We start from the raw sequence: 17,240 nt of genomic DNA, 5'->3' as shown, positions 1-17,240 counted from the left end.
ATGCCATTTCTATTCTAGTAGTATAAGGGAAAGGACAAATTTGTTTCTTTAAAGAAGCAAACCTCTAAGAAGAAAGAACTACCTTGTTAGTGCAAAACTATAGAGAAATAAATTCCTTTCACATGGTTCTAGATTATAGTATTGAAACCTGCATGTTTCTGGCAGAGTCCTGCAAGAGTGAATGAATTATTGTGTAAATGTATGTGTGCACTAGTAAAGGTTCTTATTTAAAATATTATGGCTGGGGGAAAGCAAATATCTGAACTCCATCTAAAGAGGGAGTACCTGGCCAAGTTACTATGTTCTGACTTTTCTTTGGTAATTGAGATGAAATATTTGTATCATGAAACCTTTTATAATGAAAATGAATTTCCCCTAACCTACTATGCAGTGTAGATACTTGACAGTCAATTGACAGGGCAATTCAGATGGAAAATACCTTTAGGCTGATCTAAAATATTGTGAAATAAAACCAGTCACTATTTTCAATTATTGAATTATTTCTTTGGAGTACTAGTGCTTGACAGTTTTACATTTACAAATGTTTAGCAAAAACTTTAACATATTGTATAAATGCAAGTTTTGGATGAAATTATTCCATATTTTATAGAAAAAATTATGAGACACTATCTCTACCAGCTACAACAGTTTACTAAATCCTTTACTATATGAACATGTACTGTCACCTAAATGGAAAAAAATAATTTGTTAAACCTCCTCCTCTGATCTCCTGGACCGAAATCTTACCATTATCTGGTTAAAAGCCTTGAATAATCAAATTTTCTTTCTTCTTCTTCTTGATTTGTCCCATGTAAATTTCACACATTTTAAATTTTTTTTAATAAAAAAAATTTGGAAAAAGAAAACATTGATGTATCCTTCATTTTCAGTATTCAGCCAGAGGAAAGAAACAGAGATCAACCACTTAAGATGTGAGAGGTCTTCTTCTAAAGGATTGTTTTTACAAAATGGATCGGAGCAAGCGAAATTCAATAGCGGGACTTCCACCACGTTTAGAGCGCATTGAAGATTTTGATGGGGGTGGCGGAAATGATGGGTCCATGTCCCAGATGGGCAGAGTTTGGACTTCTTCATATAAAGCCTTGATAAGTGCCTTTTCAAGACTTACAAGACTTGATGACTTCTCCTGTGAGAAAATAGGATCTGGTTTCTTCTCTGAAGTATTCAAGGTGAGTAATGACAATTATTTCCTCATCTTCTCTTTAATACAGTAATTGGAGCAAGACATAATGAATGCTGTGTTCTGTATAATATATAGGGTTACTGTATTTGACTGCAAAAATACAAATGACCATTAATGGTGGAAAACCTTTTGTTGTCATGTGATCTTCTGTTTTTTGCAGCCTAGTTATAGTATAATAGTCTTTCCCTGAAAAGTTTTGAATATGCAAAATTAATTGGGTGACAAAGTTTCTAAATGAAATGATATAAAAATGTCATTGAATAATTTGTTCACGTCCTTTTTCCAAACAGAACCAGTGATTTGAATAAAAACATAAAGTAACAAACATATAAATATACAGAACAAAAATGAAATGTTAAAATGTAAGTGAGAATACAGTATACTCGTATTTAAAAAAACATAAAGGAGATTTTAAATGCATTTTGAAGAAATCTGATATAGCATTCAGGTAGGCTTCCTTCAAGGTAGAATTCCACCAAAAAGAAATTATCAAAGTAATTGCTCATCAGCTCATTACAACTGCAAGGTTTGCTATGGATTGTAACTGCTGATGAGGTTCAGATTTATAGTTATCTCTATTTTGCTATAGAAAACAGTCATAGACAGTGGTATCCAATACCTATAGTTATTTTCTTAATACATCCTCCATGAAACATCCTCCAGAAAATACATCCTCCAGAAAACTAGAAAAAGTGGAGATACACAATCAGTATTCTGGTTTTAAATTGTATATTCAACTTTAATAGCTACATTAGTCTTCACAAACATTCTTTGTGTGCGGTCAAAATTCAAAGTGTAAATCCAGGTTAAAGAAGTTGCATTTTAATTTTTGACCTTTAAGTTTCCTTTTAATAAGATAACCATTGTAGAATCATTCCCTGACACAATTAAATTCTGCTTATCTAAGGATAATTTGAAAATAAAGCCACATTTTTACTATTCATTTTCTAGATGGTGGATAGGTGTTTATACAACATGCCTATCCAGTTTTTGAATTATCTAAGAGTAAGAGACCTCAGTCCCTCTCCTAGTATCCTAGGCACCCCAACGGTCACTAGGTAAACTTTTCAGGCTTGATTAAAAAAAATCCTTCCCATCCCCAGCGTTGGATTTACACATGGTGAGACCTTAAGCTGCAGGAAGCTACTATATTTGGCAAGCATTAACAGAGAATAAGGCTGTGTAACAATTCAATTTATGTTTTGCAACTTACACTAGCAAAATGCGTAACAAATTTATGGTGGTGTGGAGAAGGCCCACACCTGAATGCAAAAATATATTAATTAATGAGGGCTTAATTTAGGAGACTTCAGATATGAAATTAGAATAAAACTTTAAAACATGAAAAAAAAAACCCTGAAATTTTGAGAGATCCCTTCAAACTCCAAAGTCGATATAGCCTGCTTAATTTATGCCTAAAACTCCCTGACTATCCCAAATGGTGTGGTTGTCATGTGCAAAATGGTGAAATAGTGCTGTTACTTTTTTAAAAAATATGTTCTTCAGTTAAACTAAAAGCAATGGAGACAATTGCAGTAAGAATTAAAATTATAGCTACTCCTGTTCACTGATTCTGTGTTTGGAAGCTGGAAAGAGGAGTTAGTCATTGCTTAACTCTCCTGTCTGGATTTGAATAGCATGGGAGACAGGGTCCAGGTGAACTAATGTACTATAAGCAGGACTGCCACTTATAATGAAGAGTCCCTGTTATAAACCCAGCTACGTATCAGAAGTCACTTTGAGTGACATGCTATGGCTTGAGTTACCATGTGAACAAGCTCAGTGAATAAGATGTGATAGGATGAGAAATAGATGAATATTCTCTAATAATTGGCCGATACTGTATTTTTTCCTTTTAGCTGTCTATTTTAGATACTTAACAACATGTAGTGTTTATTTTCTAAGGGGGAAATCCCAGATAGGGAGGTTTTGTAATCTGGAAAATTAGTTTCTTTGTGGCTGATTCACAGAAATTTTCTCTGTGTGGTTAAACTTACAAGGAGAGATCTGTTAGAAGCAAAACAAGTACAGTTGATAGATGTCCTATCAAAATGCACTGCAACTAATTACAGCTTGCTATATTAGGACTGTACAGAAATACCCTAGGGTTTATGTTTTAAATATTTAGGGTGGCTAAATTTAAGACTAAATGATTTTTATTATAATTTGATCTGTATTTAATTCTAGCAATGTTGTTAGTCAAGTTGGGCCTTTAATTAATTCTAAGTATGCTAAGATTGTCAAATGAATATTTCAGAGAATATTACCATTTGAATAATACTATAATCTTCCTTTCTTAAAAACATATTTTAATATATTTTATCATGATTATGAGATTTCTTTCTGTAGTCTGTCCTGCTGATATATCTAATGGAGGAAAAATAATTTTGGAGCAACCTAGCTGTAAAAATAAGACCATAGTATTGTATTTCATCTGTTTGTATTCTGATATTTAGTATAAAAACCACAGCCTAATCTTCTTTGAAAAGGAAAGAGGAAGAATATAGTAGAAGACGACTGTGGCAAATAAAGATATGAGAAAGGAAACAAATAAAAAGGAAAGATAAAGTAGCAGCTGCAAAACAATCATATGGCATAGAAAACCTAAGATAAGCAATACATTTCCCAAATCCAAAGAGTTTCATTGTATGCATTAGTGTTTCTTAACTTGACTCTTTTAAGGCTGCTCTTTAAAATGTGAGATAAAAGTAAATAAAAGTCTGTAGTTTAAATTCATATTTACATATACATACTGTATATATTATATACAGTCTCTCTCTCTTTCTCTCTACACATACACACAGACATACACAAACATTTGTACATACGTAAGCATTTTACCAAGGGAATACCATGTTGACTATGAAAACTATTACCTTATTGTAAGTTTTCCAAAAGAACCCCTCCCCAATCTAATCACTATTATAAAAAGTTATGAATTTAAATCTCATATAATAATAATTCAGATTTGTTAAGTAATTAATAACAGACCTACTGTTTAAATTTCAGTTTCTTCATGTTCAGTTGATTCTAGGAAACAAATATTTAGCGTTTCTTACCAAATTTAATTTAGTATCATAGATGCTAATGGGGGATGATGTGAAAAGTTTTCATTTTGGCAGTTAGAACATGAGGTTTATTGATGTAAACATTGTGTAGCCACAGTTCCTTGCTGCTTGTGCAAATTCCTATGAATTAGTTTTTAAAACTGGAAGTACGTACTTCCTCTTACTATATACCTAATTTGCAAACAAGGTGACACTTTTTCAGTGTTCTATGTGTTGTATTGGTCTAGATTAATTAAGCAAAGTTGGACTTTGTTGTAATCCAATATCTCAGTATTTTCAGGGAAACTTAAGTCCTATCAACCTATTCTATATCTAAATCTATGTACCTTCAGTTATAATAACATGCAACAATATGTAAAGCATAATGTATAGGATTATTTTAAAAATTAGTTACAGTATTTATGTCTCTTTGTTGATTGCAGAGTATGCATTTGTTGGCAAAGTTTAATGCTTATTTTTAGTTCTCACTATTAGATAAATATTTATATCTCAGTTTGATTTAGTTTGAAAAAAACATTCTTCTTAGCTATAGAACAGGTGGCTTTCAGGATAACTTCCTTTCACAGGGATTGATCTTGGCATTTGGTCTCAAGGGAGTGGCTCAGTAGTTATAGGTTTGTATTGTACACCATCATTTAGAATTATAGGCCACACAGTGTCATTTTTTAAAAAATGTAATAGAAGATCAAATGATATATTGGAAGCTTAAATAGAAATGATTTAATGATAACCTGTGGCTTTATTTCTTGATTAAAATAATTATTGACATTTTATTGTGAGCAGCCCAGAGTCACCTTGAACCATAAGATGGGCAGCAAATAAATTTAATAATAATCATAAATTTGATAATATTTAAACATAATGTGATCAGTAAAGCACTCAAAGCAAAGAAGTCCCCAAAATTTAAGAATTAAAAGTAAAAAATAAATAACCCAAATGCAAAAAAACGCAACCAGTGAGACAAACAAAAAACCCAATATAAAAAATAAATAAAACTCCAAAACACAATCCTCTGTAGTTTGGGAATATATATTGTATGTACATTTTCTTTTCTATTTGATGAGCTGATTTATGATGTTGCCTGTTTAAGTGTCTCATGAAACCCAAGGACTTATACTAGTTGTATTCTAATATACCATATGGTTGACTTATGAAATTTTATTCCATCCCATTTCAGTCAACCCATGTAGTTCATTATCCGGTTATAGGCATGATAAAAAACAGCCATATAAAACAATATAATAATAATATCACAACTTAATACTAATTGTAATACTGTAATATTCTTCATCCACATTTATTTGTAGTGCTTCATCATTCTAAACTTGGGGATGGGGGAAATGACTGAGGGCCTTCCAGATTAGTCATGTCTTGATAAGATTCTGGAATATTCTAAAGGGAAAGCTGCTGTTCATTCCAGAGCAAATACAGTAACAGAATGCTTGATTCCACACCTCCTCGAATACCACAGTATATTGGGATCCACAGCAGACACTCTCTCTTTTCATGCATTCTGTCCTATAAAATATCTGTGCAGCTGCATTTTGTACCAACTGAAGTTTCAAGGTAGTCTTTTAAGGACAGTACCATATAAATTACAGTAAGCTGGCAGAAAGGATGGGAGTGACTGTCTTTAATGCCTCTACTCCAGGGAAGACCACATTTTTCACACCAGCCAAAGTTAGACAAAGACCATCCTGGTTGTGTCCTCTACTTGGTCTTCAAACAAAAGCCATCAGCCCAGGAAGTACCACCCAGCCCGAAGTAAAGCCTTTCCAATCACTGCAGTTGAAGGGAATATGTTCAACTGCGAACAGTGGACAACTCAGAAAACTTCACTGTAGAATATTAGCATTCGAACAAGAGGTCCAATGATTAAAATACATTATTTTTGTTAGCATTATGATGTATAACAGTAGCTGTCTATTGTAGAAGTATCACAAAAGACTTTATGGCTTGTGAAATTTGAAATGCGTACTAATGTACATCAATCCTTTAAACATGCTAATTTGCCAATGAAGTAATAAAAAGGAAATATATGCATTTTTTCATGGATCCAGATTTCACTAATTGCATAAGCAAATGTACATAGATTAATAAAACAGAATGAAATTACATAACGTCTAAAGTTGTGGGAATGTTTATTAATTTGTCAAGAGTGGTTTAAATAAAATTGCATGTTATAGGCTACATTGAATCAATGGCTTTTTCTTATGTTCCGCCGGGAAAATGAATTCATCTTTTTCTTTTTTGGATTTGTTTAGGTGCGGCATAGAGTATCAGATCAAGTCATGGCCCTGAAGATGAATACACTAAGCAGCAATCGTGCAAATATGTTGAAAGAAGTTCAGCTCATGAATAGACTTTCACACCCAAACATATTAAAGTAAGAAAAGGTGTGTGTGTTTGCATGTATGTGATTGGGTGCTCACAAGTGCATCTGTCTGTGTAGGTGCAAATAAATTTAATTTTACTACATACCACATATGGTCCTTCATGTTTTAAATATTCAGACAGTGTTCTTTGGAAGCTCAGAAGCCAATGTTGTCTCAGGCTTATGTATATTCTTAGTTCCTTGTCTCTTTCTATTATTCTTAATCCTTTCTAGTCACTTGCCTCCTGGATCAAATACATTTATGAAAATATTAGTGAAAATCACTCAAAGAATAGTTTCAGCAAGCATGCTGGCACAAACAAATCACACCTTAAAAGTGTGAAGGCACGAGAGTCAAGTTGTGACTTATTGAAGACCTTACCATGTAGCCTCTATGCATCTAGAGACAGCACTTCCCTTGGGATTGACAGGAGTGAAATGCATGTGTATGCAGTTATAATCTGGGAAAGCTTTTGAATCAGCTCCCCTGTAGCACAGCTTTGCTTTAGTGACCTATGTCAATCAATGAGTTCCTTTGAATCCTTTGCACAGTCCTACAAAATGTAGATCTTGGATCTAACCTACACAGAAAAGAGATTGGGTTATGTTCACATCTGTTGTTAAGCATCTGTTTGAAATATAAGGACCAAAAATATTCAAGTAGGATACAGTATATGTATGTCCAGTCTAAGTATTGATGTACGTGTAGGGTCCAATATTTTGTACACTGAACAGAATAAAAATTGGTACAAGGGTCTAAAGAAGTAAGTATGGCTTGCATGAATTGCTTTCCTAATCACTTTTAGCTCTCAGATGTATGTCTAGACTAATTAGGAAAATATGTTAACATCTGAGGAACCTTGCATTAAAATGACATGCCCTTGAAATGTGTTATGTATGCTATTAATTTCTATAAACATGACTACAAATTTAATTTTTAGCTTGCATTGGAAATTTCTGGAGTATAACAACAGAATTCATGAAATGTTAGAGAACGTAAAATTATTAAACTTTATTTTTTATTAAATTTTTATGCCACCCATTTCCCCTATAGGTGAATGTGGGCATCTTACAGATTATAAAAAGGCAAACAGAAAAATAATTAAAGTATTAAAACTATGCAAATTAAAAATTTAAAACCACGCCAAAAAACAGGACTAAGAAGATAGCACAGGGATAAAGTCTTCTTATCCCATCAACTCCTCCCAGTGGTGAGTGCTACTCTTGAGGCCCTAAGCCTAAGCCAATTGCCAAAGCCAAGTTTTAATACCCTTGCAGAAGACTAAAATTAGGGTGGTAGCAGTTCTCCATTGGTAGAGTATTCCACAGGAATGGGGCCATGATCCCACCTGCCAGAATTCCTCAGCAAATGCATCTGTGGCAGGCTTCTTCCGCTGGCTCCAGTGGGGCAAGCTAGTCCCATTGGGGTGAGGTGGCTCCTCAGATACATGATGGCAGCTTGCCCACCTTTAAAGGGTAGTAGCAAGAATAAGCTCAACATTAATAGCTGTAAATATTTATGATTTTTGATATCTATAAAAAAAAACCTAAAGCAAATTTCATTCATATTTTATGCTTCCTAGAATACATATTCCTATTTTTAAAATCTATTAAAATAATAAATATAGAAAAAATTAAGTACCGTGGTGGATATTGGATCTCTTCCTCTTTTATGTGACTTGGAATTATGGAAATCAATATTTCGATATAACGTATTGCCTTAAAATATAATACAAAGTAATCATGGAGCAGTGGTGTAACATGGATCAGCCTAGGGACTTCAAGAACTGCCCATTCAACTGCATCTTGACCGGTTGTAGCTTCCGATTGCTCTTCAAGGGTAGCCCCATGTAGAGTGTGTTGCAGTATTCCAGTGTTTCCCAAACTTGACAATTTTAAGGCATGTGGACTTCAACTCCCAGAATTCCACAGCCAGCAACGCTGGCTGTGGAATTCTGGGAGTTGAAGTCCTCATGCCTTAAAATTGTCAAGTTTGGGAAACACTGCAGTATTCTAAATGTGAGATGACCAGGGCTTGAGTGACTGATATAGGGACTCCCAATGAAGGAAGGGCCACAGCTCGCATACAATGCAAAGTTGTGAAAAGGCTCTTCTAGCTGTGACTGCAGCTGCAGTCTGGCTCTGTCTGGGGAAATGCAACCCCATCCAGAATTAAAGTCAACGCTCTATGCCTCCAAACCCATTCAGTTTTGCCAGGATTCAGCCGAAGCCAGTTGCCTCATCCAGGCCACCACAGCCTCCAGGTACTTTGAGAGTACAATGACAGCATCACTTGAATCACTAGGGGTGGAGATATAAAGTTGAGTATCATTGGCGTACTGATGATACCTCAACACATGGTGGTGGCGAATGATCTCACCCAGCAGGTTCATGTAAGAGGTGGAGAGAGTACTGAGCCCTGTGATATGTCCAAAGGAGTGACCATGGGATGGACTTCTCACTCCATATCAGTTGGGACCGGCCTTGGAGAAAGGAGCCAAACCAGCGCAAAACTCCTGCCTGGGCCCAAACCCCATAGCTGGCCCAAAACGATATTATGGTCAGTGGTATTGAGAGCTACTAAGAGGTGAAAGAGAGCAAGAATAATTGCAGTACTCCCATCCTGTTCTCATCAGAGATCATTAGCAAGTGTGTTCAATGCTGTCTCTATCCCATAACCGGGCCTGAATCGTGACTGGAAGGGGTCTAGATAATCCATTTCACCCAGAACCACCTGAAGCTGCCAAGGAACCACCTTTTCTACCACCTTCCCTAGAAAGAGAAAATGGGAAACTAGATAGAATTGTCCAGGCAGGTGGGATCGTTATGTTTTTTTTTAAGGAAGGAATAAACCGGGACCTCCTTAAAAGGTCCGGAAACTCCTGTCCTGCAGTGATGAATTTATCACTGCTTGAACCCATCTTGTCCTCACCATCCTGGAAGCTTTCACCGATCAGAAGAGGCAAGGATCTAATTGACAGGTGGTTGCATCTCTCAAAGTTTTAGAGAAAAGACTGGACAGCCACCTCCCAAGGAAGGTTTAATAAGTTTTCCTGCACATTGCAGAGGATTGATGATCTTTGTGGTCCTTTCCAACTCAATCATTCTGTGATTGACATTAATATTATAAAAGGTAAACATGAAATCTCAAGATTAAAAATATAAAAACAAGCATAATAAACTAAGTCACGCATGATTTGTGTGTTCTTTTTCTCTCAATGAATCAGCTTAGTTTGGGAAAAAAATGAAGTTATATAAATCAGAATAAATACTTATGCTTCCAAAATGAGCATGTTTAATTTTGTATCTAACGTAGAGTGTATTGTTAGTCATTTTCTTAACCCTGTATTGTCAGACTTAAATTATTAAAGCATCTTGATATGACGTACACTTATTTAAAGATTTTAATTTTTAAAAATTAAGTTACATTAATTTTTTATTGTAGTTTTTTTCTTTGATTTCTGTGAGTCAGTCAGAGCTATGGAAAATTGGATGGTATACAGATTTAATAAATAGGAGTAATCATCATCACCACCGTATACTACACCAATACATTACAACATCCTACATTCTTGGAAAGAACTTGATACGTACGAAGGCAACATCAAATAAAGAACTGGCAGCTCTGATTTTATATTATTGTGTATATAATAGCAACTTTGCCAAAGGTTACCTATATATTACAGAATATTCACAATTAACACTGGTAAAATTTATGAGTCACCATCTACTGATGTTTGTTTATTTTTCTAAGCTTTCTAAACAGATGATTGAGTTATTACTTCTTGTGTTATGCCTCCATAATTGAACATGGCTGGTAGTAGTTTTCTGTTAGAAATAAGCTTTTACTACATGTGTTCTACAGAAATGACTTTAGCCTATTTTTTGTATCCTAGTTTAAAATATCTGATATTTATTTGTTTTATAACTGTGCTAAGAGAAATCTAATTTGCTTTGTATTTGAAATATTTCAGCTTCAATTCCTGGCATTTCTCAGTTAAAATCAGTATTGATTATCAGTGCTGGGAGAGTTTTCTATCAAAGACCTTGGGAAATTGCTGTCAGAATAGATAGTATTGAGCTAAATGGATCAGTGATCAGACTCTGTATATAATTTGATATGTCAACCTTATCAATATTGATATTGATAAAATCTAGTTGTTGATATATATTGTTTTTGATTATTGTTATGGATGAACCATCTACAGAAAAGAAGGTGGAGGAAAGTCATGATATTGCATTCAGATACATAGGAAAGATGACTTGAAACTATGATATTTTTCAGCATAAAAATGGTTTTCTGAGGATCTCACATGTGCTCTTTTTCTATTTGTAATAGAAATTACAGTTTAATTCTGTACTTCTTCATTTTTTCTTTGCTTTTTTTGTAAAAAAATGTGGCTATTACAAAAACTTCTTCAAATATCCAAGTTCCCCAAAATAAGAGATGCTAGAAAAATTTTATGTGTAGTTATTTTTTATTTTACTTTTTATTCTATCTTTATTTTATAAATAACTCAAGGCAGTGAACATAAGTGATGCCTCTTCCTCCTCCTATTTTTCCCCACAACAATAATCCTTTGAAATGAGTTGGGCTGAGAATTGTGACCAGAGTTGCTTTGTAGTTACACAAATCTAACAATTCGCTTGCTAATTAAACCCATCCTGAGCAAATTAAACAAAGCAGAAATGAGTCATTCCAAGTGTTCCTTTTTTATATGTCATCTGTTTTTATTTATTGCAAAAGAACAATCCATATTTTGGGGAAATATTATTGTATGTTAGTACTTAGGAAGGAATAGAAATATAATTCAGCAAGTTTTGCAGAAGAACATTGTAGATTGGAAAAGAACCTGGATCAGATAATGTACTTCTGAATCCATCATGATAAGATTTTTAAAATCAAGGTGCTAAAATAAAATTGAGAAAGTAAAATTCAGACATCATGTAAACTGTCCTTCAGACAGAGGGATCTTGCAAAAGAGCTTTATATGGACACAGAGATCTGATATACTGCTAGTCCTTCTATTTGCTAATTATTCCAATGCACTTTTAAAGCCACCACTCCTGTTTTCCACTATTGTTATCATTTACAAATTGTTTCAGCATAATATTGTTTACCTGCTTGTGAATTTGGAACTTTCAAAAAGCTCTAAAGATAGCCGAATTCAGAGGATGTCAGTCCCTCGATACTATTTTTTTTTCTGCTTCAGAGGCTCATTACTGTATTTATTGCCCTTAAACCTTTTAATACTCTATGAATTAACAGCCTTTTTCTTTTCCAAAAGAAAGCAAATGAGTTTCTGGTGTTCCTTTCCAATACGTGCCTAGTCCATGTGTTCATCATATGTATTTGCCTATATTTCTGGTGACATGCAAAATGCTTTGCTTCACAGACTTCTATGGAGGTGATTATAAGGGAAGATTCAATTTTAAAATTAATTAGCACATCAAGAGGCTTCAAAAGCCTTCTCTTCATTATGTGCCAGATCAGCACTGCAGAGTGAACCCTAGGTATGCAATATTATTTAAAAAAAAAATCTATGAGGTCTTCCCCCAGCAAATTCAGAGCTTTCCAGTGATGATCAAGAATTGGAGGTTAAGAAAATTTTATGTCACCTCTGATTTGCCGTCACTATGCAAGCTAGGAAAAATCTTATGTGGAAGTGCTGATAACTTGATTTCTACAGTTCTTCCAATTCTTCTTGTAAACAAATGTGTAACTTGCTTTTCCACTTTGATAGCCAGTCTTTCTTTCCCCAAAGACAACTAGCAACAAAAGGATTAAAAAGCTGAAATTAAATTAAAACACTGAGGTAGTACTTTGATTAAGATCTCAGTAAACAGGAAATAAGTACTCATATGAAATAAGTGATTCTTTAATTACTGCCATCTGAGATTATTTATAATTTTGTAGATTAAAACTATCACTGAATTATGTTTGGAAACCATTTTTTAACAGTGAGATATTTCATTTGGTAGATTCTGTTAACTACGCTGAGAATTTAGAATTTAAACTTTCAATAAAGTTTCATGTATCAATTGAAATTATGGATCAATAGCTCCAAATATTATTTCTAGCTACAAAATTGTTTTACTAACTATATGAAACTGTTGGAAGTTGTATCTAATAACTAGTACATGTAACTAGTACATGTACATTTAATCTATGTTTAGATTAAACTAAGAAATTCTGAGGATTTAATTTCTATAATAAAGTTGGATTTCCAGTGCATCTTAATATGTTTATTTCTGAAAAGCTGACATAGGAAAATAAAAATTTCATAACTTTGACATTCAGTCAGCATTTTCTATTTTTACAAAGAGGTTGTGAAAGTAAGTTTTGAAAAACAAAAAAGGGGTTTTAGCTTTATGTTCCATAATTAATGACATTTCCTTTGAAATGTCAAAGGAATATACAATATAATATATAATTATATTAACCACTTTATAATAGCACAATACAGTAAGCACAACCACTTGAAAATAAAATTTTCATCAAAGAATCCATGTGCTAATCCAGTCCTTGTTTCCAGTTTAAGATGAAGTAGTGTTACTTCACACACACCCGTAGATATAAACTGATTTTCAAAATATTTGACTGCTTATTTCCTTATTTTTTCTGGACTCTAATTTGATAAATTTGAGTATGTGTTTGATCTTGTGAATCCTGAGGAAGCAAATACCAGTTTGGACTCTGGGCCTTCCTGATTGGTGAAAGCCTACGGAGAGATAGTAGGAGCTAAGTTGGGACAATAGTGAATTCATCTTTGAGAGGGGAGGTATTACTACCCTCTTTGAAACCCTCCTCTTCAAGAAACGATCATTCAGTCTGGATATACCGGACAATTTTTGTGAGAAGGTGGCAGAGAAAATGGATGGATTACACAGTTATAGGTCATCTTTGATGAGACTGAGATAGAGGCAGAATGACCTTCATGCTTCTGTTTGATCTGTCCATGGCTTTTGATATCATGCTATCTTTTTGAGATATCTGTGGGAGTTAGGAGCGGGGGGAGGGGCGGCGGCATTGTTTTCTCCTTTCTGAAGGGACAGCTTCATTTTAGTGTGGTGGGAAAAGACTGAGCCCTGTGTCTCTCAATTGTGGGATGCCACAGGGCTCACTGTTCTATTTCTATTTCTATTTAGTATTTACATAACTAAAGCAAAATCTGTTGGTACAAGCCTAGGTTTTATTGGTATGTTGGTGATAGCCAACTTGACTCCCAGATGATTCTGTCAAAGTGCTGTTCATATATATGGAGGTTGTCTGGAACTGAATGGAGAGGAACAAGTTAAGATTTTCCATCAGCAGGAAGGAGTTGGAGGTTTGAAGGCCTCATAATTTCAGTGAGATTCCATTGTTAGGTCTGGAAAAGATTGCACTTTCCCAAATAGAGCTGATTTTGGGGATGGGGAGGGGTCCTCTTATATTCATAGCTCCTGCTTAAAAAGCAAGGGCAGCTGTGGCCAAGAAGACTTTTGCACAGCTTCATATTGTGCACCAATTGCAGGCTTTCCTGAAGTGGGAGGAAATAGTCATAGTCATTCATGCCTGAATTACCTCTTGATTGGACAATTACAATGCATGCCATATGGGGGTGCCCTTAAAAATATTTGGAAATTATATCAGGTTCAGAATACAGTAGCAAGACTAGTTTTAAGTGCATTTTATGGCCCCCCACAAGACATCTTTACTGCAAGAGCTGCACTGGCTGCCATTTAGCTTTCAGGTGCAATTCAAGGTGCTGGTTGTCACCTTTAAAAGCCTTCCATAGTTCATGGTCTTGGTATATTTAGGACTGCTTTCTCTAGTATTTCTGCCCTCTATAACAGGGGTCCTCAACCTTGGCAACTTTAAGACTTGTGGACTTCAACTCCCAGAATTCCTCAGCCAGCTTAGTCACCAAGATTGAGGACCCCTGCTCTATAAGAGATCTACCGTGGGACTTATTTCATATGCCCTTGATTGGAGACTGCCATTTCATGGATCACAGAAGCATGACCTCTCTGTCAGTATCCCTTCTATGGAATATTATCCCCTCACCCAACATTCAAATAGTTCCCTCTCAAGCTTTGAAAACCTGGCTATTTTGTCTAACTGGAAGGGCAGTTCTCTTATTACTATCCATCCTGAGGATGAATTAATTTTTTCTGCATGTGTCTACTAGATGTGTATTATTATAATATTTTGTTTCTAAATTTGATTTGTATTGTTTTTAATCCCAATTATGTACTGGTGAGTTGTGTGCTGCTCAATTGTAGGCTAATTGGAATGCCTTATAAACCCGGTAAATAAATAAACTCGCTCCTGCTAATAGGCAACTCAGTGCTGAGAGTTAATTGCTATTCAAGACAAATGTTCATAAATACTAACTTTTTAGTATTAAAAATGGTATTTGAGAATGTAAAATAGCACTTTCTTTGTAAGTTAGTTTCTCATAATTATTTCCTACTTTTATTATTGAAATATATTTTCAATTCTTCAATGAAAAGTTCCAGAATTTAGTATTGTCCTGAACTAAATGATACATGTATATTTGCAGTCATCTGAGATGACATAATTAAAGCTATTTTCCCAACAGCAATATGAAATACTAAGAACTCATTTGCATATGATATTATAACCTATCAAGAATTTTATTTTTCAGGTTTCATGATACTTGATCTGGATCTCCATCTTCAAATTCAGTTTATAAAATTCTTTGAAAATGGTATAGGCTGTGTTAGAAAATGGCTAGCTAGCATAAGGAATAGCAGTTACTAAAATGGCAAAATACCAAAGAAACATTTGATGAAGGTACTTGTATGATGTTAAAAGAAAAGCAACATATTGCCCAAGAACTGAATGGTGGAAGTAATGTCTAAACCAGTTGTCCCCAACCTTTCCTACTCTATGGACTGGCAGTAGTGGTGGCATTGGGAGGGGGACAGGGGATAGTTTCACGTGATTGCCTGCCACTTGCACAGCCCGGTTCCCTATGGACCGCAGCCTAGTACCAGACCATGGACTGAGGGTTCTCTATGGACCGCAGCCTAGTACATGGCCATGGACTGTTCATTGTTGGTTCTTGTTCACAATCATGTTTCAGATTCCATTCTTTATTCTTCCTTCTGCTCCTGGAATGCATGATTCTGTTTCATTCATTGTGACCTTTCCATTCCCACCACTTGTTTCTCACTGCAGGAACTTTTTCTTCTCTTTTATATATATTTTTTAAAAGTTTTGGCAAGTGGTTAGGAAACAACTGAGCTTTGGATTCCTTTCACTTTGAGAAATGCCTTATGTGCACGTGAGACTCAAAGGTGTGTTGTGGATGGAGGCCAAAGTTCAGCTGCTTTCTAGCCAGAAAAGGTGATTTTAGAAAATAAATAAATAATTTCTCTTCTCCAATTCTTCCTAAAATAAAATAGAGAAGGGAGGTTTGGTGAGCAACTAGGAAGATATGTTCCTATGCAATAAGGCCTATAAATACCATATAATTAACTTACAGTATATAAAACCAATACTTTCATTTAATGTAACATTTTGCAATAAATAGGCCGTGCTTTTTCTAATTTTGTTATGATGTTTTATTATTACTGCATGTAAAATTATGTATTCTTTTGGCTACAAGTCTTTAAAATTGTTTATCACTGTTTAACAAAGAATCATTTGGTACTCTGCTTAAAATGAGGAATGGATCTACTTACCTATATCCACCTGTTATTCCAGTTCTAATTTATTAACAAATTTGTATCACATAGATAGTCCTCCACTTATGACCACAATTTAGCCCAAAATTTCTGCTGCTGAGTGAAACATTTAAGTGGGTTTTGTCCTATTTTATGACCTTTCTTGCCAAAGTTGATAAGTGAATCTGGCTTCCCCATTAACTTTGCTTGTTAAAAAGTCACAAAAGGGGATCACATGACTCCTGGACACTATCACTATCATAAATATGAGTCAGTTGACAAGCATCTGAATTTTGATCGCATGACCACGGATCGGATGTTGTAATGGTCATAAGACTTTTTCCTAAAAGACTTTTTAAGCTTTTTATGAAAATGTGAACAATTACATACATTCTCAAACTTCTACATAGATTTAAGTATAAGACAATTGGAATTTATTTCCTGTTCTCAAATACACTAGTTCATTATTTATGCTTGAACTAAAAGGAAAGTGTTACTGTCTTACATACAAAGTAGTATATTTGATTGCAGAACAGTTGTGTAATGTTTTGGAACTGGTGTTATCCAATATTTCTAATTTTTTAAAACTGCATATGTACTATAATGATTCAAAAATAATGAACCCCTACAAAATCCACTGTTTTTGATTTAAGATTTTACTCCTGTTTTGTAGGTTTATGGGTGTCTGTGTACATCAAGGACAATTGCATGCCCTTACTGAGGTAAGTTGATTACCTCTCCTTCCTTCAACTTTGCAAAGTTTCTTATGGTGATGATAAACAATGTATTTAATGAAGTTGACTAGTATAGTTCTGACCTAGGTGCCATAGGAACAAAATAGTACTTTCGAATACCCCCCAATCCTTGGAAATTGTCTAAAATGATACTATTATTTATGAAATCAACAGTTATTAAGAAA

At 34.5% G+C, this 17,240-nt stretch overlaps 1 protein-coding gene across 4 annotated transcripts in view; it reads left to right on the top strand.

Annotated features, from left to right (window-relative positions):
* The window catches only part of TESK2 (testis associated actin remodelling kinase 2), a 57,539-nt gene that overhangs the window by 5,015 nt on the left and 35,284 nt on the right, over nt 1–17,240 (top strand). For 3 of the 4 annotated variants that reach the window (XM_039349591.1, XM_039349590.1, XM_039349592.1), the window contains exons 2-4: nt 891–1,190; nt 6,537–6,658; nt 16,995–17,043. In XM_039349591.1, the coding sequence (XP_039205525.1) occupies nt 969–1,190; nt 6,537–6,658; nt 16,995–17,043 (393 nt within the window). In that variant the 5' untranslated portion in view covers nt 891–968. Of the gene's footprint in view, nt 1–890; nt 1,191–6,536; nt 6,669–16,994; nt 17,044–17,240 lie in introns of those variants that run through there. The other variant, XM_039349593.1, reaches the window with a different exon arrangement.

This window comes from Crotalus tigris, unplaced genomic scaffold (genome assembly GCF_016545835.1).
Source record: "Crotalus tigris isolate CLP2741 ecotype Arizona unplaced genomic scaffold, ASM1654583v1 scf7180000018299.754606, whole genome shotgun sequence".
Lineage (NCBI taxonomy): Eukaryota > Metazoa > Chordata > Lepidosauria > Squamata > Viperidae > Crotalus > Crotalus tigris.
Note: the sequence above shows the minus strand (reverse complement) of the source record. Positions and strands in the feature narration are given on the sequence as shown.